Source organism: Andrographis paniculata, unplaced genomic scaffold (assembly GCF_009805555.1).
Source record: "Andrographis paniculata isolate CXL003 unplaced genomic scaffold, ASM980555v1 Contig62END, whole genome shotgun sequence".
NCBI classification, from domain to species: Eukaryota; Viridiplantae; Streptophyta; class Magnoliopsida; order Lamiales; family Acanthaceae; genus Andrographis; species Andrographis paniculata.
Window position 1 is genome coordinate 3,470,014 of NW_026137598.1, and position 18,986 is coordinate 3,488,999.

General features: G+C 36.6%; 1 protein-coding gene across 1 annotated transcript; it reads right to left on the reverse strand.

The window, feature by feature from the left end:
- Positions 1-1,578: 1,578 nt before the first annotated feature.
- On the reverse strand, positions 1,579-12,759 carry LOC127260976 (solute carrier family 40 member 3, chloroplastic). The gene is given in 14 exon segments (XM_051289072.1): positions 1,579-1,626; positions 1,628-1,893; positions 2,751-2,864; positions 2,960-3,066; positions 4,121-4,267; positions 4,350-4,467; positions 4,540-4,641; positions 4,785-4,859; positions 4,936-5,112; positions 5,219-5,308; positions 5,388-5,512; positions 10,868-10,931; positions 11,327-11,534; positions 12,179-12,759. Coding segments are annotated over 14 exon segments (1,764 nt in total). The 5' UTR covers positions 12,322-12,759; the 3' UTR covers positions 1,579-1,598.
- Positions 12,760-18,986: the final 6,227 nt, after the last annotated feature.

Below are 18,986 nucleotides of genomic sequence, written 5' to 3' on the forward strand. Positions count from 1 at the left end.
AGTAGTTCATATAATAAAAATAATTATAAATTAAGATTAAAATAAATTATTAATATAATTAAAATTTAAAAAATTATAAATTAAATTTTTTAAAATAAGATTAAATTATATAACTTTTTTTTTCAAAAAATGAAAGTAACAAAACAAACGAACGAAAAAAAATAAAAATATAGGCATGAGAAATGATACTGATGGAGTATTAATTTTTATTTGAAAAAATTTGTAGAATATTTTATCCTAAAAGAAGAGAGAGTTGGCAAGAGATTTCTGTTCAATGAAAAGGAAATAAATTAATTAAAAAAAAGGGTCGATTAATGGGGAGAGAATGAAAGATGTGAATCACATCACAAAGTTGACACAAAGATTGAAGTAGTACGTACCAGCGAAGCGATTGAGTGAGGCGAAATCAAATTGCCAAATGACAATCAGTGAGTGTCTGCGGTTAGTGAAACACACTTCTTGTCAATCATATGAGTTGATATGATATGAATGTGATAGCAGCCAGCCAGCCCAGCCCAGCCCAGATTTCTGTGCAATCAACAAAGCGCACCGCGATTTTAAAGCACATTTTACTAAAACTAAAAGTCGCATTTCTACAAAACTACGTCACCAATTAAAAGCAGCTTCCACAAATTCAATTCACACAGTCCTCCCACTACTTGGAGAATAAGAGAATTCAAAATTACCATCCCGTGAAAGTGAGACAGACAGACAGACAGACCCTTTAAGAGAGAGAGAGAGAGAGAGAGAAGGAATAACAAGAGGAGGAAGAAGAAGGGACCCACGCAAGGTGTGGTCATTAATAAATAAAGGCTTTAATGGTGGAAGCATGCATTCATCTTTCAAATCCTAGGAAAAGCAGCAACAGTGTTGTATCATGTGCCAAGGAAAAGAAAAGCAAAAAAGGGTTATTGCTGCAACAAACTTACTGACAGCCAGGCCAGCCATTGTTGCCCGGACTGTGTGTGGTCCAGGATTCAGTTGCAACGCAGTCGTGTCGCTCGCTAATGCAATGCAGCACAGCACAGCACCTGAGAGGGAAGCAGACTGCAAACATAACAATAACAACAAAAAGAAAACACCACCAGACCTTGGATATAATCAATCCACTACTCTTCTTCAAATCAAAGTTATAAGATGGTTTAGAAAAGGAAAAAGAAAAATTTAATTTCATATTGATGTTATATATCACTTCATTTGAACGACGATGCTGCTTGCCAGCATCAATAATGTAAAAGGAAGGCTCTCTGCTCAACCCTGTATGTTGGAAAACCAAAATCTGTAGTCATCGAATGCTTTAAATTTTTCGGCGTCTGATGTAGTCGCATGCAACCCGGGAATTGATTGATCAAATTCTTACAAGTTCAGATCACCAGCTGCATTCATAGTTTGCTGCACAATATGAGATATATATTAAGTAATGTTGATGCATATGCTTAAGTATTGACACAACAAATGTAATTTGACTTAATCCTGAAGAACATCAATATGACATCTTAAGAACTTGGTCGGGAGATTGAAGACGGCTCCAATTGATCAAACTTGTTTGGGAAGACATTAAACTATATACGTAGTAAGTGGAGAAAAATCTTTACTCATTATGGAAACTGTGGCTCAAATGAAAAGGTTTCTTTGCACATCAGTTGCGTTCTTCAACCACCCACAGTATAAACAAGTTGCCCCAACTACTGATAGAAGAGATAGCATTGCCAGATAACCAAAATGGGACACATCATTTGCAATTATTGCAATTCCAAGCATAACCGACTCTGCCAAACTAGCAAATGAAACCTCAGTTGTTCCTATAAGATTTGCTTTAGCTGCAGGAATTCCAGCTTGCAGAATCTGCGCCCCTACAACGTCATACGACATATGCCCCAATCTGGACAAAATCTACAAGAATGTGCACAGAAGAAATTAGAATGTTTCAACACCAAGGTCAAAATGCAGATAAAAGTTTATATGTCATGACTTTGCAGTAAAATAAATCTGCAAGCCTTGGAGACAAACAATCATTAAATGCCTCACGGGCATCTACAAGAGTACTTAATTATAAACATGTACGAGGACAAAAGCTGTTCATAGAAAGCTTTGAATAGGCTTGTAGAACTAAGTGTTACAGTGGTATCAAGTTTCCATTGTTGATGACAACAATATCAGTACCTATAACTAATACCTCCAACTTTTACTTAGAATTTGATACATAAATAAACTTAATTACTGGAGGAAGTCAAAGGAAAGCCTCATGATTTGATTAATGCTGATTTGCAGCACTAGTGAATTATAATCCAATGAGCTTTGAAGAAAAGTTGCTTAGACTCATCAAGGTGACCTAATCTCTAAGAAATGCATGAGATAATGAGTACCATTGTGCAATTCTGAAATACAATACACTGTTGACAGAGCATTAAACGAAGAATGAATCTACAATTATAAGCAATTAATCTGTCAGAGGCTATGATTGCAATCAATGTGACAGGATCCAATTTGTATACAAGAAAGACGGTAATTCTTGATGTAGAAAAAAATTAGTAAAGTAAATTCATAAGTAAACAAGGTAGAGTAAAATTCTAGCACTCAAAATAATAAGCACCGGTCAACAAGCAAAAAATGTTTAACTGCAGTATGGCCAGATTACAAAAAATTCATAAACATGTTGGAATTAAGAGAAAACATTGTATGTATTAAATCAGATGTTAGCTATTCAGTGACAAAAGATATTAACTTATTGATTAGAAAAATGAACTCACAATTGAACACAAAAAGAATACAAGAGGAATCTTGTGTGAGAGAGAACAACTCCAATACACAGCAACTGCAATTGTTAGAAGTGAAGCTTGGAATATCAGACCAGCTGCCCCTGCCTGGCACAATAATTATTGGATTGTATAAAACATTGTACTAATAACTGAAGCTCAATAGGAAGTAAAGCTAAAACTGAACCATAGAAGGCAAAAACCTTAAGCACACCAAAATGCTTGACCATTCTTGCAGATACAAATGTAGCTGCAACACCCATAAAGGCACATAATCCACTGAAGGCCCCAATAATTGACGGATTAAGACCTGAAACGATTTCAATAATATCAATCCGAAGATTGTTTATTATAAGAAGGAAATGCAACTGTGTTCCTGAACTGAGGTGTCTTACAAGAAAATAACAAAAAGGATTAAAACATGCAGATAATATAGTTTTAAATTGGTTGGTTTCGCAATCTCTCACTAAAACCAAAACCTTGGAAGCAGCAAAGAGATATCAACAAGTACCATAACGCAACCAAAAAAAAAAGAAGCAAATACCCTAAGGCATCCATAACAGATTTCTTCATACCCCACTGTTCATATTCTTATCATGCTAACCAAAAAGTTCTTACCAGAGTTAGAAGTATAACTAGGCTATCTACATATTAACATAACACACAACCTTAAAGAGTACATCATTCACTGTTTTTCACAAGTGTGTAAAGTTAACAGCTAAAGAATCATTCCAATATGTACACTACTATTTGTAGTCTAATAGAAAAAATGACTGGCCTTGAAATGCATTTAGACCTAGATTAACAGGAGAATATTGCAAGCACTTTCACTGTCTTTTTCATCACACTAGCACCTACAGGCAGTGCAAATCTAGAAGAAAATCTTTGGCCTTCAGAACAGACAGTATAAGATTAAAATTTTCATGCAAACCAAATCTAAAGAAACAAAAAATTCGAGTTATCTAATGAGGAAAGCTATTATTTACAGTCAAGTGATCTCGAAGGCCCATCGTCCATGGCCACCTAAGCCTGAACCCGTCAGGGAATTTAAGTTTGTCTTACTTCAGCCTTGTAGTGGATGTAATGTCATTAGGTTACATTTCCTATTATTATCTAAGTGTGAGTTATTATTCCTTCTTTTTTTCTTTTTTGAGAATTAAGTCCCTAAAGCCTATCTAGGTGACAATTAGGCTTAGAGACTCATTTACGTCATTATTTACTGGGTTTTCACTGCAACAGCTGGGACAGGAGCAGTGATCTGCTTTAGGGTTATTACTCATAATTAATAAATTTTAGTTCAAGATCAACATAGCATGTCTTGGAAAATGAAAAGTATTGCTTGAGCCCATATAAAGCAAAAATACCATGCTGCGTTAAGAAAGCAGTCATCAAACCGCCAGGAGCAAGAACAACGTTGAAGTAGAGTAACACACAAGCAAGGCTTGCCGGCAAAACAGGCTGTCGGACATACTCTAACCATCCATGCTTGATAGCTTCTATAGCAGTAGCCACTGTACAAAACAAAAGAGGAATAAGGTCATAGAATAAGAAGAAATTCCTCAGCCGAAAGTAACAAGCATGAGTTAAATTTACATTTATTTGCAGTATCAGGAATCGATCCTACAGAAGTACACCGCGAATCAGTTGGTGAACATTTAGCACGGTCCAGTACTCCAGCAGATAGCTTATTGGTTAACCATGTTAGAAGAACCTGGGTTACAGTAAGCATTAAAAAATTTATTTCCATGTAACAGACAGAGAAATAAGCAACAGTAGTCATTACCACAACAGGCAGCGACCATATCATCAAGCCAGCAGCAAGTTTTAAGCATGTCACCGGTTCATATTTAGATAAGAAAATACCAAATAATGATGCTCCGACAATCTGCAGTGATAGAAGACCGTTAGAGTTTTATGTGCCAATATCTTATAGAAATGAAGGTATCAAGAAGTTTGAAAGCCTTTACAAACACATATAAACAACAAGTACAGTTATCTTACAAAGAGGTCACACATGAAAATTATTACCTCGCAGAGGAGATCAATCCGACTAATAATTGCATTAGCTTGAGCAAGAGCAATTGGTCTATTTGGCCCTGCCAACTGATAGTAAAAGTGTGAAAATCATCATGATATTAGAAGATTGTGAGAGAGAGAGAGAGAGAGAATAGATTACTACCAACACAACCCAATCACGCTCCATTGCAACTCCCAGAGCCAGGCCAGAGAGCCTTTCAACAGCCAGCGAAATAACAAGTACAGCAAACCACGGTTGGACATATACAGGAGACACATAATTGAGGTGCATTGTATGGGCATGAATCATCATTCCAACAGATGTAATCTGAGCAGCCACCTGATAAAGAGTAGACAATAAAAATAAACTATATATGATTTTTCCACAAGAGTTTCCAGTTTCCACATTGAGATTCAGAGCTTCAATGCTGCTTAATTGATAATACCTGGATCAAAGTCAAGCAACTATACGCCGGTACTCTTGGGAAACGATCCATAAGTATCCCCACTAAAGGGCCTCCAACAATTACAGCAAGCTGTTAACAGACATAGTTCAATCAGTTAATTCTATTTGATTCAGAATGCGAAAGGCATGTCACTAACACAAATTGATACCTTTGCACAAAAGCCCAATACAGCCACAGGAAGAAGACTAGGATTTATCAATGCAATGGCAGCAGGCCAAGCAAAATTCCAAAGCTGCTCAACCAAATTCCCAACCAAACAGCTAGCATACAAAGCTAATCATATATGAAAACATTCATTAGAATATAAAAAATAAATGAGATTGAGACATTGTATAAACTAAATAGCGACAGCATTTATAAGTTATATACTTATTTCAATCTTTTAATTGTCACATATTTAGGTGAATATCTTAATCATTAATGAGAGAAAAACATTGGATTAATGAGCCACAATGCTTGAAACCACATTAATATTTATGGAAATAATTGAAACTAGATAAAGAATAAATTGAGCAATGTTGAAATATATTTTAGATAGATTTTTCAGTTGATATTACTTAGATTTATTAGTTGTTATAAAATTATATCTACTAGATTATATTGTTATTATCTAGACATGTTACAACATTTAGTTATTATTTAACTTTATCCTTTTGTATAAGGTCTATAAATAGACCTTGATTTCATTATCAATATATCTCATAAATTTCTCTTATAATTTCTACATGGCATCAAAGCTTATTTTTCTCCTGGAATAGAGTTTTCTCCAAGTACATTCCGTAACGTATATCGTATTCCTAATTTTAGAAACACTTACCACCGAATATCATCATCATAAGAAACAATGCATCTGAGTTGTTACCAGCGGTCAAAGTTTGGTCAACATTGTCGTTCAACTCGGTCAACAATTTCGTTGCCACCGACTTTAGCTGCATATGCAAGTGCATTCGATGTCCAATTGCTAGAATTTTCGGGCGACAACATACTAAGATATTTTCAGCATATCTATCAAGTTTTCAGTTTTGATTAAGGCTTTTGGATGGTATTTAATTACTTGTCCGAAGTTTCTGCCTATTAGGGCTAATTTATCAGGGTTTAGCGTCGTCGCATCGACAGAGAATCACCGGTGCCGCTGCGACAGAGGATCGTGGCCATTATAAATCCTTATTTGTCAGTCACCCGGGTAAACAACCCTCATCCAAGAAGAATTGTGCTATGCGAAAACTTTAATTTATTAAAGTTTCCGCCATTGAAACAGGGATCGTTGGCGTGTGCCCACAACGGAGAATTGAATATAAACCTTAATTTGACCAAAATCCTTATTTCTTAAGGTTTAACATCCTCACCACGACAGAGAATCAATTTGAATGTTGATGTCCGTTTTTAAGTCCGTCTATATACAACCACCTTCTATTTCTTTTACCAAACTCAAGTTGGCTTCTACATCACCAACTTGAGTTTGAGACGGGGTGTTGAAATATATTTTAGATAGATATTTTTTCGTTGATATTATTTAAACTGTTATTTATCATATTATCATATCTACTAGATTATGTTGTCATTATCGAGATATACTACTTAGATGTGGTTGTTGTTATTTAGATTTATCATTTTGTATAAGATCTATAAATAGACATTAATTTCATTATCAATACATCTAGAAATTTCTCCTATAATTTCTACATGATATCAGAACCTATTTTTCTCCTGAAATAGACATTCTACTAAATCACATTTTCTCCGAGCACATCCGATAATATGTCCGGAGGACTTTCTTTCAAATTTGAGATCCACTACCACCGTCAGCGTATTCCTAATTGGAAAACACTTGCCACCAAATATCATCATTAGAAACAGTGCATATGAGTTAGTAGCGTCGGTCAACGCCGGGCAATGCGGTCAACAATTTTGTTTCCGCCGCTTTGGTTGCATGTGCAAGTGCATTCGGTGTTCAATTGCTAGAATCTTCTGGCGACAACATACTGAGATATTTACAACCTATTTGTCAAGGTTTCAAAGCTTTTGGTATGATATTTTATTATTTTTCCGGAGTTTCTACTTATTAGGGTTTAATTTCTTAGGGTTCAGCGTCGCTGCAGCGATAGAGAATCGCCGGTGACGCCGTGATAAAGGATTGTCGTCATTAGAAGCTCTACTTTGATGCCGCCGTAGCAACAGAGGATCATTGCCGCCGCCACCACGACAAAGGATCGTAGCTATTATAAAATTCTAATTTATCCAAAACTTTAATTTATTAAAGTTTCCTCCGTTGTGACAGAGAATCGTCGGTGCATGCCCGTGACAGATAATTGAATATAAACTTTAATTTGACCAAAATCCTAATTTTTTAGGGTTTACCGTCCCCACCACAATAGAGAATTAATTTGAATGTTGATGTCCAGTTGGCTTCTACATAACCAACTTGAGTTTGAGACATGGTGTTGAAATATATTTTAGATAGATATTTTAGTTGATATTACTTAGATTTGTTAGTTATCATATAATTATATCTACTACATTAGGTGGTTATTATCTAGATATGTTACTAGATTTGGGTTCTATTATTAAGCTTTATCTTTTTGTACAAGGTCTATATATAGACCTAATTTCATTATCAATATATCTCATACATTTCTCTTATAATTTCTACAAGCAATATATTGTCTTAACGGAGAGCTCATATAAGCTCCAAAAAGAAAAATAGGTTGAGCTACTTCTCTTTTTCAAGCTCATAATCTCAAAACGAGATGTTCTTTAATCTTATAAGCTTGATAACAAGATTAATAAGAACAATCAAATGGACTTACTGTTTGCCCAATAGCCCAAGATCCTTTGTTCCAAAATGAAGTTATGATCTTCCAAACTCTAATGACCCCTCTTTAAATACCCTACTGAATTACTTATTAAAAATAAAATAAGCCCACTCAAGACATAACCCATGGCAAAAGATAAGCCCACCTAAGATATAACAAAAGATTAGTAAATAAGACTAATTAAGATCTGAACTTGTGAACAACAAGCCTAAGCCCATCCTCATTCTCCATATACAAATAGTGGTCGAGGCACCTTTCCCCTTTATATTTTAACTTTGTGCTCTCCTCGCTCTTGCTCTCTATCAATTTATTTCCCCCTTCAGATCGACCTTATCCCCAAGGTTGAAAATCTGAGAAATGACGCTGGAAATTGGCTACACTCAGCCAAGTATAGTTATCGTTTGGTTGTCCCGTCCATTTAACCAAGATTAGATTTTCCTCTTGTTCGCCTACCCGCACCTTCTACCAGGCTAAAAAAATCAGACTAACTGACATCAAATCCATCGTTACAGGGTATTTTCCGGAATTGTCATCTTATTCAACTCCGTATAATCGATGTAGAAATGCCAGCAACTGTCAATTTTCACCAGCAAGACTAGCTAAGAAAAGGGCACGAGCTCGGATTAATGATTCTTGCCATTGAACATATCAAACACTAGTTTCTTAGTCTCGTCTTCTTGAGTATAGCTGTACTGATATGGCCAAACAGAAATTCGATTCATTCCTAGGGTAAGCTCAATGTTATGATTAATTAGCCTCCTCGGCAACATACGCTTAGTTCCTCAAAAACCTCAACATACTGCTGTAAAACAACCTCAAGCAGTCCTACATCCAATTCGGTGACTCTCACGGGCTCTCCCTCCTACACTTATGCCTAAATTTCAACATCACGAACGTAGCCCAACATCTTTAGGCTAACTGGGTTGCAATAGAGGGTTTGGTCATCCTAGAACAATCCTTCGGATTCCTGTCTCTGCCATCCCCTAACTGAATTCAAACCTTTTTATACGGCCGGATGGTAGTTGCAGAGTGGATAATAAATAAAAAAATATAAGGTTGTGACTAGTGACACTATCGTTTTATATTGTTATGGTCTTCCATCACGCAACTCCATGCAACCGCATAGTCGATGGGCTCAATAAGCCTGCCATGGAGAAAAACGGCAAGGTTCTATCCTCCATCAATGCATCTACTTGTTCTTGCATCCAATTTTCCTATCCGATTGGGGTTCATAATATTTGAATTGTTGGTCTAAGACCTTTTCTCCTTCTTCAACTACTATGTCCCGCAATTGTTCAAGGGGGCATTCAGACCTCAACAAAAACAGTCCTTTGGCTCGCAATTTAGTCAATTCTTGGAGTTAGAGGAGTTTATATCAAGCTCGGGCTATTGACCAACCAGTAGTCTCCAATTGCACCGCGGAAAGGTGACCTGAAGGCTTGGAAGAATTGCCGAAAGATCTATTTTGATTGCCCTATTCCTAGACCTGTTTTATGTTGTTTGGTCAAAGAATAAAGTTTGCGTGGTGTAGTGCTGCTAAAATTTTTCTATGGGTGTCTGTCACCCTACACCTGAAGATTATCCTCTATCTCTAGACAACTCCATGGTTGTCTATAGGTTCCCGAAACTAAGAAGGCAGAAAAAACTTCAAATCGAACCCTTTAAACATTCCACAAAGTACCCAGATAGTGCACATTCACCAAATCTGGAACTTGTCACGTAGTCATTCACTGAACCCATTTGTTTGGTATTTTCCAACCTTTCAAAAGAGTTTCCCTTAATACGCGTATCGAATCTAGCTCCAACACATGTGAAAATTATCCTATGTAAGTCTTGGTTTGCGAGAATGTACCCATGCTGACCTGTACAACACAACTTCCATTGCCATCACCGCCAAGTACTTTCATCTCTTGATGGTCTTATGGATTTCAAACTGTTGAATACCCGGGCCAACCAGCCAATCGAGTCCGAACCATTGAAGGATGGAAGCGATACGAGACCCATTAGTGATTGATGAGAGGTGAATGGTTGCAGCAACATTATGTCAATCTCCGATGTCGTGCTACCCTTCACGCAATGACCAGATGCCAATTCTTGCTATCTAGGGGTTTAAAAAATACTTTCAAAAGTTCGGCCAGTTGCCAAGATTTCTACCAATTAGGTGTTGTGTGCTTTCAGAATCTCTTTTATCTTGGCCTGATCAACCTCACATTTATATACAGTCGCTCTCTCTCGTTGATTGTGTTGTTGCCATGAAGACGGGTTCGGGATCCAATAGGTCAGACCAATTGATAAAAACAATCAAATAGAATCTAATCTTTGCCCAATAGCCTCTAGCTGCTTTATTCCAAAATAAAGTTATGATTTTCCAAACCATAATGACTCCTCTTTAAATACTCTACTAAACTTACTAAAAATATAATAAGCTCACTCAAAACATAACCCATAAGTCCATCACTAAAGATAAACCCATCTAAAATATAACAAAAGACTAGTAGAAAGGGCTAATGACAGCCTAAACTAGCGAATAGCAGGCCTAGATCTGTTCCCGTCGACCATATATAAGTAACGGCGAAAACTCCTTCCTTTTCTTATATCAACCAAAATCCAATAGGAAATGTACACTGTGAAGGCCTAAAAGTTTAGTCCTGCTCACAATTCAATTGAAGATGATTGGAAATTGACATTTCAATTAAATATGCTTTCACTATGAATACATTTTTTTAACAATTAGCTTCTCTAGGATATAAATAATTTTACAAAGATTAACAATGCATGTAACTGCTAAATTTTATTCCTGCAGGAGTGTACTAACCATATAACCCAGCTGGATGAGCAGGAGTTGCAGCTATTGAATTCTGCTCCTCCTTTGATAAGACCTAAATAGTAAAGATGACCAAAAGATAAGATATGAGGAGGCTGTGAATAAGCACACCATAAAAATGGTTAATCCTACAAATAGTTGATGCTCACTTCATCGAAACCTGAGCATAATGACACTTCACCTTACATATATATTTACTTTAATTGATCTCTTTCTTTTAAAAGGTATGGGCATTCTATAATTAGATTGAGACTTGGCAAAAGACTTCTTTATCCATAATCCTCTTCTAAAAAGTATAATATAATGTATCTATTTAAACATTAAATTGAATTAGTTACAGGAACGATAAGGACGCCTTTAAATTGAGTTATGTCGCACCAACTACAGACGCTGCTGTCAAAATACTGTCTACATAAAGCTGGGGCCAATATTTAACAAAGGATAACTTACAGGCAGTGCAGTGAAAATACTATTTATGTAAGTCCTGCAAACGAGAAAATTAACTTCTTCTGTCTCCAATGAATCAGTTTTCAGATGAACAACTGGAATGGAACAATTTGAATCAAGAGATGTGCTACTGTCAGGGGATTCATCCGTTGCAATAGAATCGTAGACGTCGGTGTTAGTCAATGAACCCCTCAAACTAAAAGTGCTATGCCTGAAATTGAATATTTGGTATGACTAACAGCAAAAACAATAACCAATCATATTCTTCCAACTGAACATCTTGAATTTTCAAAACTAAAGTAGGGCAAAGCAATCTGCAGTTTTCTTTTTTCAATTCAGAGCATCATCAGGAGAGTAATGAAAAAAATACATCATTTGTGAGTACAATTCTGTTTTATAAGATACAGTTTATAAAATATAATCATTTTTTCGAAGATGAATTTTATGAAACTTATCCAAATCTAGCTTAAAACGTATGTCAAATCACTCCAAACTGTTGTATTGCTTTCCTGAAATACTATTGAATATGAACAAAAGCCCCTAGGGTTTTATGGTTTATAGCACCAGCGAACCAGAATAGTTGAAATTGAACAAAGCCAAAGCTACATTGCTGTATAAGTTTCACTCCAAACTTAGAACCACATCAATGAAATTGCAAACCCAATTATCATCTTTACACAGGAATAAACAGCATAAACTTAATCTGAAAACTCAGCATAATGAAATGATTGACAATTGGCATCAAATATCACAGAATGCAACAAATATCTTCACGGGAATCCATCATTCTCACAAGTAACAAATCACAAAAGGTAACTAAGAAATAAACATAAAATTAACAATGGCAAGGGATACCTGGGAGAAACGAATTGGAACTTCAACCATCGTCGAGTCCGGCGTAACCTAAGACACGACGACGACGACACGGAATGGCCTCGGAGCCACTCAAAGCTTGCCGAAGGCCGACCCTGAGAAACGGCAACCACGCCAATGGCCATAATCCTCCTCTGTCGCCTCTAAAACTAAAACCTAAACCCTCAAGTCCTAACACTACCACCAATAATCCTACTCCTACTTCTCGATTCCTACTCATGCAGCTGATTGATGAAAACGCAGCAAGAAATTTCCCCTCCGGCCACTTTTCAATTTCACTTTCAGTCCTGTTTCCTTGTTCAACACAACTTATGGATATATCTAATCGAAAACTGAAACTGGAGTTCGAGAGTAAGGGATGGGGAGGTTGTGAATTGCGTTCCGGTAGGTTGCGAGCCCAATTTCATTGGTGGATAAGGAAGGGATTCGGTGGGTGGAACTGGAACTTAAGCGGAAACTTGCAAAACCGAAACTCACAAGTGGATCTTCAAGCGGCCATGAATCAGTGGTCTTGACGTGTTAAAATCTCTTCTCTTCTCTTCTCTTCTTGGAATATCATGCCTAAGATTTTTTAAATCCAAGGTTGTGTTTATTACGACGAGGTTTGGAATGTTTTTATTTAAATTTAATATTAAAATAGTGTATAATAATGAGTTTTGTGATTGAAAAAAATTTAATTTTTTCTTTAAGGAAGATCGCACCCAAATATTTATAAATTAGTAACATTACGAGTATTTTTAATATTAAATTATATTTTTTTTCTGGAATATAATTATCTCAGTTTTTTTAAAGTGTCACCTATACTTATATTAAATTTATTTTATTTATAATTTTATTATCTATATCTTAACAAATAACAATATATTTGATTTCTTTTTATTACATCATTTTTACCATATCAAGATAGCATATTATTTAATTTAATTTATATTTATATTTATAATAATATAATTCCTCTGTCTTACCGAAATTGAATCATTTGATTAGAGACACCGTATTTAAGGTAAGATGTTTAATTAATTATGATATTATTTTTTATATAATTAATAATATTTATAGTTTGAAAGTAAATTTAATATATATGGTTAAAAAATCAAAAAATATATTTAAATATGTAAAAATTATATAGCAATTAAAAATATATGTAATATGAATATTATTTTGTAGAAAATAAATTTTTTTATAATATAAGTAAATAAAAAATTATTTTTGTTTATTTATAATTAACATATATCAATTTTATAAAAAATGTGTAGTTTTAAATATAAATAAAAATATTTATTTTTTTGAAGAGAGAAATAGAAATAAAGGGATTTTGAGTGGGTTCTACGGCATTTATAATGTTATATGTTATATAGTTAATTAAGTTGATTTATATTTGTTAAATATAGAAATATGTCAATTGTTACGGGACAGACAAAAATGAAAATAGTATCAATTGTTGTGGTGGAATGGAACGGAGGGAGTATAAAATAAGATTGAATCAAATTCAATTTTTTTCTTAAAACTCATACTGAATCTATAAAATTAAAATCAAATTACTCAATACAAACAGTTAAAATTAAATAGATACTCCCTCCCTTCCGTTTGCTACATAGGATTCTTTCTCTTTTTTTTTTTTTCTTTTATAAATTTAATAATTTTAAAAATATTTAACAGATATAAATTAATTAAATTAAATTTCAAATATTTTATATAATCTCTTTATTTCTATTTATCTTCTTAATTGTTTTAAAACTCTTCTTTTTTTTTTATGAAATTAATTTATATTTGTTGAGTAAAGAACATTCAAAATGAGGGTTTTTGCCAAAGAGGAAAAGGAGTTGGCGACTTGGCAGAAATTTGAACGGATCAAAAGTTGGGCTGAGCGATGGGGCCCAGAAGAGTCATCAAACTGGTTTAGTTAGTTCATTGTTCGAAAAGCTCATCCGACTAGGAATTTTTTGAGCCATAGACTGTTTGGGTTTCTTTTGGCAAAAGATATTTGAAGGTTGTATTCGGTTTGCCAAAGGATGCCAAGAGTGTAAAAAATATGGACCGTTGAATCATTTGCCAACTATTGATCTCCAAACAACGATCAAATCATGGCTATTCAAAGCTTGGGCAATGTATATTATTGGTAAAATTCATCCTGCTTCCTCAAAGCATCATTGTTTCATCTTGGTGGCAACCGACTTTTTCACGAAATGGATTGAAGCGATTCCACTTAAAAATGTGACACAAAAATAGGTAATCAAATTTGTGTTAAATCAAATTATATCGATTTGGGATTCTGCATACTATTATTACCGACTTGGGTTTAGTCTTTATCGGAGAAAAGTTCGTCAAATTCTTGGCTAGCTTTAATATTCGTTACATCATTCTTCACCGTATTACCCATAGGCGAATGGGCAAGCAGAAGCGGCGAATAAGATTGTTATCGATATTGTCAAGAAGATGACTGATGGAAATCCAAGGAAATGGCATACGTTGTTGCCCCAAGCTCTCTTGGCACATCGAAATAGCATGAGTTTGGCCACATGGTTTTCACCGTATCAACTCACATTTGGACATTCAATATTGTCAGCTGAGATTCATGTGTCGACGGTTCGCACAGCCAATACTACTTTGGATATTAAGGAAGGGTCTCAGCAAAGTATGATGCATCAGTTAGAGGATTTGGACATCACTCGATTAAAGGCGGTTGACCATATGGTTAAGAAGAGTGAAGTACGAGCTAGATATTATGGGAATAAAGTTTCTTACAAGACGTTCAAAGAAGGAGATATGGTTTAGAAAACTATTTTTTCAACCTACAAAAAGGTTGATCAGTTGAAGAAGTAGTCTCCTAATTGGGAATGACCTTTTGTACTCTATAAGAAAATTGAGAATGGAGCGTTTATTATTATGGATCAAGAAGGGAAATTAGTACATGACAACATCAATGTCAAGTATCAGAAAATGTATTATCCTGTCTTTTCAAGTCACAAAAGCTAACTATTTTTTCCAAATTATTTTAGAACCCATGAAGAGTTTTAACCTATGAAGGGTTTATTCATCAACAAAAAGGGAGATGCAGGGATGGTTTTCTTTGTCTAATTCAGAATCCTCATCCCAGCTGGTGGACACTAACTCCGGTTTTTCATCCGAAAGATCTTTAAGGTCAGGTCGGGTACCGATCCCATTCATCTTGCAGTTCTTCCAGAACTTGTTCGGTTTAAATTTTCATGTCTTGTAAGGATTGACGCTCTCGGTCCAATAGAATGCACAGTCAAGTGAAAGATGCTATTTGTTGAGAAACACATTGTTCCAACTGAAGTCTCGTGAAATCTCCATGGCATGATGTTCTATCAGATCCATATGGTGGTCGAGGTCAGGTATACGATTGAGAATATCACTAAGTATCTCATATCCAGTGGTGACACGTTCCATTAGACGGATCAAACGATGCATGGTCCTCCTGTCTCTTTGAGAAAATTTGAATTTAAAATCAAGTTACTTGAGTACTTGGATTAGATCTTCAACATGACAACCAATAGGGTGTTGTCCAACAAAGAAATATTGCAATGATTTTTTTTTAGTTGTTGGATGAAACACAAATACGTGATGAAGACATTTTGACGGAAAGTATGAAAGCTAGAGGCACAAACTGTTCAATGCAAGTTATGGTTTAGGTATAATTGGAAGTTTGAGGTTCGGATTTGGTAAAGTGGTCATGGAATTGGCAAGTAAATGGAAGTGATACGTGATCCATGAAGATAGGCAAAATTTTTTAGATTACAAGACTTGATCAAAGTAATTCTACTTTTTCAAAAAAAATAATTTTACAAGTTACAAAAAAGCATCAAGGGCAGCCCGGATATCGGTCCATTTTTGTTTAGACCGGGCCACCCGGAGATTATAAAAGGCTATTTGGTGTTCGTGCATGAGTCTTTAGCAGATGAATGTCTGTAGTTCTTGTGTTAAGTTGGATCAGTTCTGTCGGCATTCATCGATCAAACACCTTTCTTCTTCGATGCATCCATTCATAGCGGCCTACTCTTTCTTCAGTTTCTCTAGTTCTTTTTGGAGACGCTCTAGTTCCCTTTTTCATCTGCTAATGTCCTTATCCAGAAAGATTTGGGCTTGAAGAAGACTTTCCAATCTCGTAGTGGCTTGTTTAAGGTCTTCACCAGTCTTTGACGAAGATGCCTCAATGCTGGTCAGATCGGTTTCAGGTGGAGATTGGAATGGCCTTGCAGATGAAGCTTGAATCAAAGGAAGGTCGGCTTGTAACTTTGTGATTCCTTTCATTGGTGGTGGAGAACTAGAGCGGCGTTTGAACTAACAGGACTTTGGACCAACAGATCAACTATGACTTGAGCCAAAAGTTAAAGTGTTTCATGGCTTAAGTCTGGGAAAGGTAGGGCGGCGCGTTTGGTCACCACTTTTCGGATGATTGTAGAAATTGGAATCAGATAGAGACATCAGGTCGAGTCGGCCCTGTTAAAATTTGGAGATGGTAAGTAAGTTTGAGGTAGATGGGCAGATTAAAATTTTTGAAAAATGCTTACTTGGCCGGAACGGATGTCGAGGTGGACGGAGCAAGGAGTGGGGGCACATGTAGGGGTGGACCTCGGGGCGCCTAGGTACCAACTCCCGACTCTTCTCCTGCAGGAAGACGGTTTGAATTGGTAGCATTTGATTTTGAACCCTGTGAAGAGAAGTGAGTAAGAAGCTTGAACTCTAAGGAGAATAGAAATTTGGAAGTTAGGATTGACTTACCACTTATTCCAAGTCTTGGTTGATGGAAGCCTCCCATGACTAAGATAAGGATATTTTTTCAATGATCACTGGGGGAGCTTCGGGGTGATCGGCCGCTAGAGGATCGGCGACGGCAACTTGTTGATCAGTCGCAGCGTTAGAGGGACCATAGGTCTGCAAGATTCCCCGTCAGGTTAGATAAAAATTAATTAATCTAGAAATAACTGGATGTTGTGAGTGATACTCACTGGGTTCAAAGATGCGTCAGCCGACGTTTTGGGGTACGGCGAGAGAGGAGGAGTCTGCCTCATCGTCTGTTCCTCTTATATACTAATCCTTGGCAATTCCCTCTGACACGCAGTAGGGGTCGGAATCGTTGGTTGGCTGAGCAGGAGTGTGGGTTTCAGTTGTCAGATAAGCAGGTGCTTGAAGGATAAAAGTTGTGTAAGGATGAAGTGTTGGTGTTCAGAAAGGTTAAGTAATGGAATGAGTCAATTACCTGTGCTTCTGGGTTGACAGACTGATCGGCAGCTTGGTCGGTTTGATGGGAAAGCGGGAGGTGGTCACCTATAAGGACGTCCGGGTTAGATAGAAACGCAAAATTAAAATTTTTATGAAAATTTGAAGTAGGTCTAGGCATACCAAAGCCGGGGCGGCAAGAGGCATCGTACATTGGCCGGCATCCAATGTGTATCGATAGGCAGGGAGACTAAGTAGTCCTCCACTACTTGTCAATCTATTGCATCCGATGGTGCAACCTTTATCTGGGCGGCTCATTTCTTTTTCTTTGGGATGCTGAGGCCATCATCGGCGGCAATTGCCTGTTTTCTTTGTGGTTTCGGCACCGGACGAGGTGAGTTTAGGGCCAGTTCCGATGCTAGCAGGAGGATCCCCATCATCTGATCGGACGGAAGGGCCAACGCCTGTGTAACCAACCACCACTCTCGGAAAGGTTCGACGGTTTGAGGTGCAGTTTTGGAAGGGAGGTAAGAGTTTGAAGTGATATATAATGAGACCTGAGTAAGATATGGTCAGATGAGTTCGGAAATGACATTCCCTTCGGGGCTCTGGGTGATAAGGTGAGGACGGGCAAAAGGATAAGAAAAACCCTGACAACAACCGAACTAGCGTGCCAGGTATTGGAGTTGGTAGTTAAAGGTATAATATGACTTGTGACATTTTTTATCAAGCCTCTTACTGGAAAATAGAGACCTGGGTTTAAGGGAATATCCCGTGAGAAGTGATAGGTCGGATGAGGTAATGATTCTGGATATGGTAAAGGGTAATAGGTATCAGAATAAGGCCAGAAAAGATTGATGGTATATTGTACATAGCTTTTATAGACATAAAAACAAGAATTGCTCCTGCCGTCGGAGAAGATCTGTTGGAGAATTGGTTCGGAAGGTTTCAGGTCGGACCTATTGAGACACATTTGGGTGAGAGTCAGGCCAAGAGAATGGTCAACACTGGGGTTGATTGGCGGAAGGCCATAGAAAACGGATGAAAAATATAGTCGGAACCAAAGTTTAAGAAACCAAAAGGGACCAAAAGTGGCAATATCTAATTTTTTAGCATTCAACAGACGGACGCTAGCTCGAGAAAGACCTTCAAAAAGATTGGCAAGGAAGAACCTATTTTTCTCTTGGAGTAGATACTAATCCGTATTTCTCCAGTTACATTCAACCTGGAATGTACCCGAGGTCTTCAATTTTTATTTTTTTGAGATTTTGTCGTTAGTCTTTTTTTTTATATTCTTGGTTTTGTCTACGTTTGGATTTGAGAGTTTTGTCTGCGTATTTTCCTGCAATTGGTCTAACATGTTTCTCCAGAGCTATGTGTCCGATTACATTGAGAGTCTCGTCAGTTTTGACTCTTTTAGAGTCATGTTGTTTTCGACTTTGTGGAGAGTACTCCTGTTGTTTTCCGGCTCCAGTGAGAGTCCTATCGTTTCCGACTATATTGTGAGTCTTATTATTTCCGACTCTAATTCAGCTAAGAACATTATTTCTGGTTTTGACACGGTAGAACGGTGACAACAACGACATACAAGCAATTGTTATTCCGATCG